Source organism: Anguilla rostrata, chromosome 8, assembly GCF_018555375.3.
Source record: "Anguilla rostrata isolate EN2019 chromosome 8, ASM1855537v3, whole genome shotgun sequence".
In the NCBI taxonomy this organism is placed as follows: Eukaryota; Metazoa; Chordata; class Actinopteri; order Anguilliformes; family Anguillidae; genus Anguilla; species Anguilla rostrata.
Window position 1 is genome coordinate 35,450,156 of NC_057940.1, and position 12,919 is coordinate 35,463,074.

The following is a 12,919-nucleotide window of genomic DNA, read 5'->3' on the forward strand; positions in this document are numbered from 1 at the left end:
TTTCTATGAACTGTAATCTAATCCATACTAAAGGCATTGAGCAATAATGCACCTTCCCAGTACCAGAGATCATACCATTTGAAGATTGTAACAGACACTGCACATTTGCATTACTCCTAATAACACTATAGGCTGGTGGCACTGAACTGTGCTGATGCATTATATTTGACAGGGAAATCCAAGAGATTGTTAAAAATGATACTACAGGAAGACTGGCGTCATTAGCCTGAATCACCTAAAGTCCTGACTCCCCGTTTCAGTACACCAAAAATGGTAGAGCCACAAAGGCAAATTCATCCCATTGGCAATGATGTGTCCCCACAGTACATTCTGTCTCAGGGACTGACCATGTTGTCCATGTTGCAGAGAAATGAAGAGACTGGTGTTGTTACCCCTCTCCCACCCTCCCCTTTTTTAAACGACTAAAACAGAACCGTATAATTTCCTCCCTGTCAGTGCCACTGCATCGCTCTCCCTAATTTTCCAGTCTCCTTGATCCGTTCCTCCTCCCTCCCTCCCTATTACTTGGCTTCTTCCTGTGACTCATGCCCCCACCCCTCCCCCTTCTCTCACACCCCCCCTCTCGTTTCCCTCCCCTGCCTTCTCTCCCTCTCTCTGTCTCACACATTCTCTCGCTTGCCCTGCAAGGCTGAAGGCAAATACAGCAGGTAATGATGGAAAAGCTGATCTTTTTCTTGCTTTCTCTCTCCTCAGCTTTTCTCCATCTTCCAATTTGTCTGCATTTCCTTTCCACTCATTGCCCAGTGTCTGCTGATTTTATGCATCATTTCAGGTATCGTAAGGAATTATGTATGTGTCTGTGTGTGGATGCTCATTAATGTGGGTCTGAGTGTGCTTGCGAGTATTTAAATGCAACTTTGTGTGTATGTGTACGTGCAAGCGCACGCGTGTTAATGCAGTTATATATGTGTCAGTGAATATTTAATCACTACTGCCGGTGTGCGTTTTGCAGTCGATGCGTCAGAAAGTGTATGTGTGTGTCCATGTAATGTGTCTGTGTCAGCGTGTCTGAGCATCTGCTCTCTTTCCTCAGAAATCCAACACATTCTGCTACTCTCCTTCCATTCCCGTTTTTTTATCTGTCCATATATCTGTCTTTTTTTCTTCTGCCTGTCTCAATATTCTCTTTTTCAGTCTAAAGGGGGGTTTAATAATTTATGTCACTCTCCCCATTACTTCTATTCCTCCTTCTCTCACGCTCTATTTTACACTATTGCGATATTTATATAGGCAGTCTACTGCAATGAGCAGAGCCTGTGCCTGTGCTTAATGTACGTTTAAATATTGAATTATGGCACTGTGCTATATAGAATAAACTAGCTGCCATATATCCTGTTCTTAATTTTAGCATATCTGTCGCTGTCAGCTTATTTAAACTGTGGCTATCCTTCCTGCGAGTGTCAGTCACTCTGTGGTGCCTGCTGTGGTCCGGTGTGTTAGCAGCCCTGCGGACCATGATGCCCGAAGGCTTAATATGTGCCTTTGTCCATGTAACCGATACCCACGTAATGCCACGAGAAGTCCTTTCCAAATGCAATTCGGCTGCTGAAATTAAATCAGGAATACGAGAGTCGGAATTTATATGGTTCCGCATTTGCTAGCTCTTATCCAGGGCAACGTACATTCTCTGTGATTTATCCATTAATATTACTGGATGCCTCTGAGAGCAAATGAGGTTAAGCGCCTCGCTCAAGGGTACAGCAGCACCACCTGGGGACTGAACATGCGTTGTTCTGGTTTGGAGCCCAGATCCTTAAAGTACCCCGGGGACAGGCTCACTCGAATGCGTGTCCTCTCACACAGGATGTCCATAGTGAACATTGTGGCCAGGGAGATCCTCGACTCCAGAGGAAACCCCACTGTGGAGGTGGACCTGCACACTGAGAAAGGTGACCGGCTAGCCGCTAGTACACTGTCGGTCACTGGTTTATGTGTAAGTGCGTAAGCTTCAGGGTGACTGCGGGAGCCTTTTTCATAGCAGTGATGTGTCCTCATTTTGTGCTCACTTATTGTGTCTCAGACTTCCTGTGGAGCTGTCAGGAATATTGCTTTCTAATGATGTGTGCCAATGCCAAAACCTCAGGCATGTTTCTGTGTGGTGTACGGGATGATGGAAAAAAAAATGGAAACTAGAATCTATGCAAAGAATTAAAAAATGCATCCTGCTTATCAAAACTGACTTCAGAAGGAATAGTGTAAAGCAACATGAAAAATTTAACAGCAAGAAACCTCAAATTTTAGCGTGACATTACATTTTGGCATTCATCAGACACTTATCCAGCATGACTTACACAGATTACATTTGAACATACAGTCTATTTATACCAATGGGTATTTACCAAAGCCATCTAGTACCTTGCTCAAGGGTACAACAGCACTGCCTCAGCATGGAGTCAAACCCGCACAACTTTTGAGTTACACCAAATTTCCCGATTTGAGATATCAAAATTACTGTGACAATGTATTATTGACATACCCAGAATCACAGCATGTTTACCGGTGTGGGTACACTGATTGTACTATACTACAAAAATAGGCCATCATTTTTTGTTAAACTGCCTCTTTCCCCTCTGTCTTTTTCAACCCCCCCTCCCCCCTCGGCCCCCCCCTTGTGGCCCAGGTGTGTTCAGGGCAGCTGTCCCAAGTGGAGCATCCACAGGCATCTATGAGGCTCTGGAACTGAGAGATGGGGATGCAAGTCGATACAAAGGAAAAGGTGAGAGATTTACCAAACGTTACAAAAATAGGATCCACTTCTTGAATGATACCAAATATGTATTCATTCAGAGAGTTGTGTATATTGGCCTGCAATAGGAAGGCTTGGGGTTTATGGAATTGAAATATTCTGTGTAAAATGATAAATGGCAAGATTGTAAAGTGTTATTTTAAAAGTATTGCACGGAAGGAAGTTGGCCTCCAAGGGTGGGTGGGGAGAAGGACAGGATGCAGGGATGCAGGGTACAACAGATTTTTTTAAATAAAAGGTGTAAAATCTGTTTGCTTGTTAAGCACTGTTTAAATAGTTTTCTTTGCTAATAGAAAGGAGAAAAGAGATCAATGGACCACACAAAGATTATCAACTGATATATTATCAAGTCATAGTGCATTAGTGCTATACATTATACAAATCTAGACTCTTTAAACAAGATTTTGGGTAAATGTTGCATATACATTTGTGAAATTAATACAGTTTTTTTTATTATTGTTGGCAACGGTCTTCCAAGTACTATATTCCAAGAACATTTGTTTTGAGGTGGGTGAGATGTGGGCAGTTTATTTGTACTATTTACTTGTGTCATTTTTTTTTTTTAAACAAGCAAAGAAACAATCCGATGTATTAAAGTGGTAGGATACTTAAAAGCACACAAACGTCACAGGATGACAGGCTTATGAAAAAAGAGACAATTTTTGTTCTCACAAAATCTCAGCTTTGAAAGTAATTACATTGTTCAAGAGCAGCTTCTGAAGAACATGCTTACACAAGCAGTTTCTTCTATTACCAAATAATTATTAGTAATGTTTTACTGTTTTTGTCGGAATATTCATGAGAGCAGATCCATTAATGGCTGTAAGAAAAACAAGTTTTGCATTATCTTTCCGCACAGATGAGGATTTGAAAGCTAGAGGCAATTACATTTTCATCTCTCTCTTTCTCTCGCACATTCTCCCTCTCTCTTCTCTCTCTCTCTTGCATTCTCTCTCTCTCTCGCTCCCTCTTCTCTCTCTCTCACACACACATTCTTTCGCTTTCTCTCTCACTCTCTCTCTCTTTCTTACTCTCCTTTCCCCCAGGTGTGCTCAAGGCAGTGGCTAATATCAATGACACTATCCGCCCAGCTCTCATCCAGTCTGTGAGTTATACGCCCCAAGCTGTTTCTGAACTCCTTGTGAACCCCTTGTGTTGCTGGCTGCTGTGACTGAGCAGTAGAATGGAGGCCTCGCTCCTGCGAGGGAATCTCTGGACAATGGCAAACCCAGCTTAGGCTTGTAGAACCCAGTGCCAGGCCTCAATATGATTAGCTACCCACTGGATTTGAAATGTACTTCCAACAATGAGGAGAAAGACCTCCTTCTGCTAGACTGAGGTGGACCCAGTGGGAGGTCCATCTACTTGAAAAATAACCCCTTAGCCACTGGAGACATTTGGCCAGCTGACAAATGTGAACACTTGTGAATGTAGATTATATATGACGAAGTCAGAAGTGTGTATGAAGGGAGTTATATTATTACACTGCCTGCACAAGTATACAGTTCTGAATTGTTTTACGTGCAGGGGATCAGTGTGGTGGAGCAGGAGCAGCTGGACAACATGATGATTGAGATGGATGGCACGGAGAACAAGTGTGAGTCACATGATCCATCATGAATTCCTCATATACTAAACTTCTCAGGCAATCTCCAGTACACATTTCAGCACATCAATATGCAAAACCAAAACCATTTCACATAATTAATTACCAGCTTCTACACAGGCAGATCGGAAAAAGCTACACAAACTGTATGTGTCAGTAATCAGAGGGAAACAAGTTAAGTTTTCGTTTTAAATAAAGCACTATTTAATGCATGTTACTTGATCTGTATAATCGATATCTGACAAGTCAATGAATATTAAAAGTACATTCATAGAATTCATAGTCCATTCACATGCTTCAAACTTTTGTGATTTTCTCTTGCTTATTGGCAGTTCTTTTGCAGTCATTGTGTATGTGATGTAAACTTTACACACTCTTTCTCTGTCTCTTTTTCTCCAGCTCAGTTCGGTGCCAACGCAATCCTGGGTGTTTCTCTCGCTATATGCAAGGCTGGTGCGGCAGAGAAAGGCGTTCCCCTGTACCGCCATATCGCTGACCTGGCAGGAAACACAGAGCTGGTGCTGCCGGTTCCTGTAAGACAAGATTAATATCAATCCTGCGACTTTTGAATGAATAAAAAGTAGCAGTATAGTCTGTCTGCTAAAGTAGTACAGTAACAGGTATAGCAGAAGTGCTGTATAGATCAGGAATCTCTGAGATTACCAGCAGTCCCTGAAGGATTCCTAGCAGGCAAAAGGAAAGACACTCTTCTTTTTAAAGCATATTTTGTTTAAATTCCAATTTTGCAAAAGGTAGATGTTTCATTACATACATTACATACATACATAAACATTGTCTAATTTATACGTCTTGATGACACGATTATTGTTATCATCTTATGTTTATATTGTGCTAAATATCCACATAGCTATGTAGATTCATAATAAAATCACTAATTAGCCATGTTTCCATGTAGTAGTGTGTTGCATAACCTCTGCATTACAGACTGTAATAGGCATTGAGTGAAGGTCAGTAGTTTTTTGTCATTTTATTGACCATGAGATGGTCATTTTAGGACAGTCTTCAGGTAAAGTAGTTTGGGAATCCCTGAGGTAGATGAGTGGGAGGAACCCTTGGAACTGCAGTGAATCCATTAAAAGATTTTAGTTAGTCTGGAAAAAAACTAACAACTACAGCATCTCAGTGGGTTCTTTGCTGTATTTTATTTTTTTAATTCAGTACAGAAGGATATGATGATTATTTTTATAATTGTTGTTAACCATCTGTTTTTTTGTTTCCTTTCTGTCAGGCTTTCAACGTGATCAATGGAGGGTCTCACGCCGGGAACAAGCTGGCCATGCAGGAGTTCATGGTGCTCCCGGTGGGGGCTGAGTCATTTCGGGAGGCGCTGCGTGTGGGCGCTGAGCTCTACCACACCCTGCGGGGGGTCATTCGTGACAAGTACGGCCAGGATGCCACAAACGTGGGGGACGAGGGCGGGTTCGCGCCCAATATCCTGGAGAACAGTGAAGGTACTCAAGAAGGCCTGCCATTTTTCTCCATTATCATTGTTCTGCACTATTGTTCTTATGACTGACTGTTATATGAGTCTGACACTCTCTTGTCTCACCTTCACTTTATTCAGTCTGCCCCTGTTCTCTTTGTGAATCAGATGTCAGATCACTGAGTCAGACCAGTTATCTCGTGGCAGCTTATTCTCTGTTGTAATCAATATTATAATCTAGATTCAGCAGGGAGATGGGCTAGTAAGTTTATGGGTGTGTATTCACAGTGCCTCTCTCACCCAGCCTTTCTTCTGCCCTCAGCTCTGGAGCTGTTGAAAACAGCCATAGAGAAAGCAGGCTTCACGGACAAAGTGGTGGTTGGGATGGATGTTGCAGCGTCAGAGTTTTACCGTGATGGAAAGTATGACCTCGACTTCAAATCCCCCCCTGACCCCGACAGACACATCAGTGCAGAGGAGCTGTCTGAGATTTACCAGAGCTTCGTCAGCAATTACCCAGGTGAGGCTGTGTGTACCTCTGTTTACCTGTGTGCCTGTCTGTGCAGTCCTTGCATCTCAGCTCTGTCATGTTTGGGTCTGAGTGCTTGTTGGAATTCATAAATAAGGCACTGTGTTCCCTGCTTTCACTAGGGCTTATTAATAAAAGGAGAAGCCCCTTGAATGCTTTAACTTGGCTTAACAGCAAAAGATACGTAAAAGGGCGTTAGGGTCAGGTTACTCTCATAGCCCAAATGGTATATGCTTTAGTGAATTTAGCAATGTGTACTGCAACATTCATCTTTAGTGCATAACAGAAATGACAGGGCCATTAAACGACTCACACATACTGACCCCCAGCAACCTTCTCTGTTCCAGTTGTGTCCATAGAGGACCCATTCGACCAGGATGACTGGCCTGCCTGGTCACAGCTGACAGCTTCCATGGGGATCCAGATAGTTGGGGACGACCTGACAGTGACCAACCCCCGGCGGATTGAGAAGGCCGCTGAGGAGAGGGCCTGCAACTGCCTGCTGCTCAAAGTCAACCAGATCGGCTCGGTCACCGAGGCCATCCAGGCGTAATGATTCTGTCCTCACTACTCACCTGCATCCTGTTGGATCTACAGTAGATCCCTGTTCATAAACTTTTCCATTTTTCTGCCTGTCATAGATTTATAAATGCAATTAGCTGTTCCCATAATGACCATAGATACTGGCAAAAATTATTCCTGGAGTACTTAGTTATGGTGTAAATCAGGGGTGTGAAACTCTAGTCCTGGCAGGCCAAGGTGTCTGCTGGTTTTCAGTTTGTTTCACCACAAATTATTAATTTAAGTCATTGATTGGCTTAATAGTCCACACACCTTGTTCTTGAGGCCTTAATTGGCTGCTGCTTGAAATGAAACACAAATACCTGCAGACACTGTGGCCCTCCAGGACTGGAGTTTGACACTGCTAATGTAAATGCAAATTATGTTTAAAATCTATAGTAAAAAAATGTCCCCTTTGACTGTGCTAATGCCGCTGAGGAATAGTGTTCTGCACAGCCAGTGTAAACACACAGTGTTAATTCTCTGTGTCAGGTGCAAACTGGCCCAGGCAAATGGCTGGGGAGTGATGGTCAGCCACCGCTCCGGGGAGACAGAGGACACTTTCATCGCTGACCTTGTGGTGGGGCTTTGCACTGGACAGGTAAGCACAGCGCCTGGATGTCACACACACCTGTAAACGCATGGAAATTTCTTTTGCACACGGTCTGTTTCTTACTGCACAATTGATTCCCAACATCTCTGTCTTTCTTGCTCTCTCTCTTTCTCCCTCTCCCTTCTTCTGTGTTCCCCTATGTGCTTTCCCCCAATTAGATTAAGACTGGAGCTCCCTGTAGATCAGAACGCCTGGCCAAATACAACCAGCTGATGAGGTCAGTGTTAATCATTTCTGGCCACTGCAGTCAATTTACTGTGTAATGGTGTCAAATCCAGCCGTTCAGTGTTTACAGTGTAAGAGCGATCAGGCTCTTTGATATAATTAGCCTACAAAAGATAATTACCATACCCCCTCTGCTCACCCATGCAGTGCACTGATGTCTGTTCAAACTCCTGGATCCTGTGTGAGACAAAAAAATGGAGTATTAATGCTCTCTTCCAGCATGTACTGTAGATAATTTTACTAGAATAGTGATTAAACTATTATAACTGGTTGATCATCTTTTAAATCATTTGAACAGATTATTCTACAAAAATCATATCAGTGGTTACCTACCTACCTACCTCTCTCTCTCTCTCTCTCTCTCAGGATCGAAGAAGAGCTGGGTGATCAAGCTCGTTTTGCTGGGCATAATTTCAGAAATCCCAGCGCTCTCTGAGACTTGCATAGACAGCAAAATTGCTCAGGCACACTGAACCACTTTGATATTCACGAAGACTGACAGGCAGACATGAACAGACAGAGGCCGGCACAGGCCGAAACACACTCACAGAACAAAAATCTAATAGCAAATAACTGGCACTCACCGACAAGTACGGACTGTCGGATGCTCTGATTGGCTGTTTCGTTGCATGGTTGATGAACACTAGAAGACTGACTGCTTCACTATAAAATAGAGAAAAATAATCACAAACAGTGTTTAGCACAGTCTCGCGCTACATTTGTGACAGAATTGCACTTCCTCTCTTTTCTGCCTTTCTCCTCTTTGCTTGCTCTGTATTTCCTTCTAATTACTGCTGCATTTTATTTTCTGTCTCTGAAGCTTTCATGGTTCCTTTACTGGTCTGATCTTTCCTTCCTAATCAGCCACGGTTTTCCCCTTCCTGTATTCTCTGTCCCTCTTTCCTAATGTGAGCTGAATTACTGAATTGAAATTAAATGCATCATAGATATATTCAATAAAATAAAGAGAACTATTTATGATGGTTACATAAACCACAGCTACTGTGTCTGTGCATTCTGTGCATTGTGCATGGATGTGATTCAGGTCATCTCAGGATCTCAGCATCTTCAAAAACTGGCAATAAAAACATGCAAACTGAACTCCCTTCAGTTGGAAACAACACAGCAATCAGCTGCATGCTATGCATGCATTTGAGTATTTCTAAGGCTGGTTATCAGGGGAAGACACCACACTGTAGCTCTGCCACACTAGTGTACAGTTGCCATGTACTTAAGTCTTATTGCCTACATTTAAATGATATGCTACTCTGTTGGCTACTATGCAAAAGACAAGTGAATATAGTAATGCAAGTAAAAGGAACATCATAAGATTTCTTTGCAATATAGCTGAATGTGCTGTGTTTCAGAAGCGTGTAGATAATGCTTTATCAGGCGTCTATTCAGGGCAAAACATGGAGAATATGTGGGAAAAAAGGCAAGCTTGGGAATTGGTAGTGTATTTAGGTCATAATAATACACATTCGACTGTTGTGCACCAAAGTTTCAGTTGTTACACGTTCATTTTAAAGAATTACAGAAGGCAGCTAATAAAATTAAGACTTCTCCAGTAGGTTTCCTTTGTGAAAAGCATTTGAGGGGATGCTGTTTTCTTACTTTTCTACATATGTTTGTAGTCTTTACTTTAAGGATCATGAAATGCAAATAATGTACTTTGGCTAACATAGCATACAATGGCAACACTGGTACTGAGATATTTCAGCAACAACAGCATATCATATTGCAACAAGCAATTGTAAAGGAGTTTTACACATTGTAGTGTCCCTGTATAAAATAAGCATACATGCTAAGATATTGTTCATAGACTAAATTGTGCATTTATAATATGGAAACTGGAAAATGGAAAATGGAAAATTGCCCTGAAAATGGGACAAATATGTGTGAGATATTTATGAGAGTATTATCAGGCTGCCTGTGAGGTCATGCAGATGATCATTTTCTCACAGCCTTATTATTCTTTAATAGCTACTCATCTGTCAGCAGTGCATGCCTCTCTATGTTTAGCTCGTAAGCTATGGACAGATGTCCACTTCTGCTTCATTAGCAAATTCATTCTCATTTTTTTCTGTATTTGATATACAGCATGTAAAAATGGCACTATATATACAGTGAGCACCATAAAGTTGACACAAGACAGTTTTTTTCTTGATTTGGCTCTGTACTCCACAATTTTAGTATGTCATCGAACAATTCATGTGTGGTTAAGTGCAGATTTTCTACTTTCATTAAAGGGTATTTTTATAGATTTTGGTTTCACCATGTAGAAATAACGGCACTTTTTATACATAGCCCCCCCCCCCTTCAATTTCAGGGCACGATAACGATAAAGATTGGGACCAATGACTTCACAGGTGTTTTTGTTTCGTCAGGAGTGTTCAATTGCTTCCTTAGGACAGGTATATGTGAGAGAGAGTGTGAATGTACATTACTGAGAAACGCAGAGCTGGAGCACATCTGATTGTTGGAGCACTTGCCCTTTCGATTATCAGCGTAATTTCATGTTATGCAAGGGCTTCAGGTTGAATCCCACAACAGCCCCCCTCATGATGCACATGTCCCACTGACAGTATCTTCATGTAACCTTTGTTATGAGAGCTTGGCTCGTAGCATGTTCTCATATCTGTGAACAAATCTGAAAACATATATGTATACTGTATATAGCCAGCCATCTGTTGTGCAGTATGCTACTCTACAGCTGAAACAATTACATACATTGTTTACATGTGTGCTATTGACTAAACTAATTAGATATTTAAATTGTACAGTAGTGTTCATCAACTACCTCGCCCTGGGAGCCAGATTATTTTTTTAAAAATGTGTGTATAAACAGTTTCCACATGCAATTATGTTTCTATTTTTTTATTTTTTTATTTGGCTCTGTACACCAGTTTTATATTTGTAATCAAGCAATTCACTGGTTTTATTAAAGGATTTTTATTCACTTCACCATGTAGGTTTCACCATGTAGAAATTTTTTGAGGCATATTTTATCCATAACCCCTTCCCCATTTCAGAGCACATGTTACGTAAATGAAAGTTGAGAACATTGTCGCATATCCATTGCTTGCAAGCACTACTTGACAAATGAGTCAGAACCTGTGGCAACCATACATACCCAAACCATAACACCCCCACCATGTTTCACAGATGAGGGGGGGTGCTTTAGAATCTGGCCAGTTCCTTCCTCTGTAATGTACATTCACGCCCTCTTTCACATTGTTGACCTTGGCTTCATTTATTATTGGGCATTATCTGTGGCTCTTGGTTAGCTTACCTAGCTAAAGTGCTGGTTAATGAATCAGTGATGGGCCCATTGGTTCAAAATCTTGGACTTTCTCCAGAAGCCTGACCATGTCATGCTGGGAGCTCTGTGGATCAATACACAGTTTATTTAGGGATGGAGGGGGTTAGTTGGCAGGGTGTTCCTGTAAACACTTGCGGTCTGACCATACCAGTGGCGCATGAAGTGCAGTCCTTCAGTGCAATGGCTGTGCAGCTTAGCTTAGCAGCTTAGCTGGTGCATAAGAACGAAGTACATAAGACAAGCCTGTGCTCTCCTAGACTCAGGGTATTGAAATGGGATGGACTTGAGGAGTAAAGAAAAATGACAAAAAGTTTCTAAATAATCACCACTATCCTTATTTAACCTTTTATCTTGTCTAATGATAACAATGTAAGTTTCACAGGTCATCTCACTCTTCTCAGGCTTCAAGGTTTCCTGAAACATCCTCACTTCAGGTCTGTTAATTGGACAAATTGTTACTGTTTAGAGTCAACAATTGATGAACAATTTCTGCAGGCGTTGAACCTTGAATGTCTTAGTTTCAGCTTTGATCAATGGAGCAATAGTTTGAGAAACCTTCTGAGTCAGCCGTAATTATCAAACATGAAAAACAGACCCTGAATGTCTACAGCAAAAAAACACATAAATTTAAACATATGTGTGTGTAATCATTGTTTAGTTGTGCCATTATTTTTATTGTGTTCGTTAGCTACAGTACTTTCTTTAAAATCATACAGATCTTTTCAGTAACAGCTTTGTGTTTCAGTTTTTTCTGTATCCATGATCGATAAACGAGGCCTTGGAAGGACAATTTATTTTGGCAGTTATTTTTTGTCCTTTTATCAGCTCCCGTCGATATCATAAAAAATAGTTTCACTAATAATGTGCAATACATTTTTAAATCAATACTCATGTTGAAAAACTATGCTGTGTCTCAACAGATTGCAAATGCATACACAATTTCTGAAAGTGGTATCACTGAAGATGGAACAGCTACAAATAGGTTTTTGTTTTCAATAAATCCATTTATTTAAATGATTTCAGAATTTTACAGACACATGTGATCTGCAGGTGCTAATGCATCTGTCCTACAGTACTTTGCCCTATCAGCTAAAGGACCTTATCTTACCTGTGCATTCTTGGAGGCCAGTGTGCATTCTGTAAATTAGCTGCTGAGCAGTGAGCCTTTGGAAGGCAATGGAAGGTTGCGAGTAACTGTTTTACTGACGTCAGTGGGCAGCACAAGCTGTCCACTGAGGCCCTGGACATGAAAATGGAGGGACACTTGCAATGGGATATTAGGGGAGAGGCACAGATGGACACCAGCAGTAGATCAGTGGGGGGATGGGCAGGGGTAGAGGGAGATCCTGAGGATACATTGTATATTAGATGCCATGAATTCAGTTAAAGGAATGTCAAGTTACGAAAGCGAAGAGTAAATAATTAAATTGTTTAAAAAATGTAAAACATGATGATTTTTATACTCCAATCATATATCATTTTCTTTCACTTTTGCAATTCTGGAAATGTTAATTTATGCCCTGAATGAGCTTTTTTATATGAATTTTGATATAGAAATAAAAACATGTAGAATTTTTTTTGTGATCACCAAAATTAATGAGCCAGATAATTGTGAATGAGAAGAAACACTCATAATTATTTTGACAAATGTTGATTCTACCAAGGCCTATATCAGCTTAGTACATTAGAATGTTTACTTCACAATCTCAGTATATTATACATATGAAATGGCACTGTATACTACATGTATGTGTGAGAGAGAAAGAGCGTGAAAGAGAGAGGGGAAAGAGTGAGATAGAGAGAAAGAGGCAAACAGAAAGACCTCAAGACAGACATTTCACATTGATAAGTT

The 12,919-nt window shown here is 41.1% G+C and overlaps 1 protein-coding gene across 1 annotated transcript; it reads left to right on the forward strand.

The window, feature by feature from the left end:
• Positions 1–524: 524 nt before the first annotated feature.
• On the forward strand, positions 525–8,743 carry LOC135261537 (gamma-enolase-like). The gene is made up of 12 exons (XM_064347969.1): positions 525–668; positions 1,825–1,910; positions 2,642–2,737; positions 3,814–3,872; positions 4,295–4,364; positions 4,773–4,906; positions 5,623–5,845; positions 6,140–6,337; positions 6,694–6,895; positions 7,400–7,508; positions 7,679–7,737; positions 8,112–8,743. Exons 2-12 carry the CDS (start codon positions 1,826–1,828, stop codon positions 8,179–8,181), a joined length of 1,305 nt encoding a protein of 434 aa, XP_064204039.1. The 5' UTR covers positions 525–668; position 1,825; the 3' UTR covers positions 8,182–8,743.
• The last annotated feature ends 4,176 nt before the right edge of the window (positions 8,744–12,919 follow it).

Coding starts and splice junctions, on each gene's coding strand:
- LOC135261537 (XM_064347969.1), top strand. CDS start 1,826: ATGTCCATAGTGAACATTGTGGCCAGGGAGATCCTCGACTCCAGAGGA. Junction 1,911..2,641: donor GGACCTGCACACTGAGAAAG/GTGACCGGCTAG, acceptor CTTGTGGCCCAG/GTGTGTTCAGGGCAGCTGTC. Junction 5,846..6,139: donor TATCCTGGAGAACAGTGAAG/GTACTCAAGAAG, acceptor TTCTGCCCTCAG/CTCTGGAGCTGTTGAAAACA.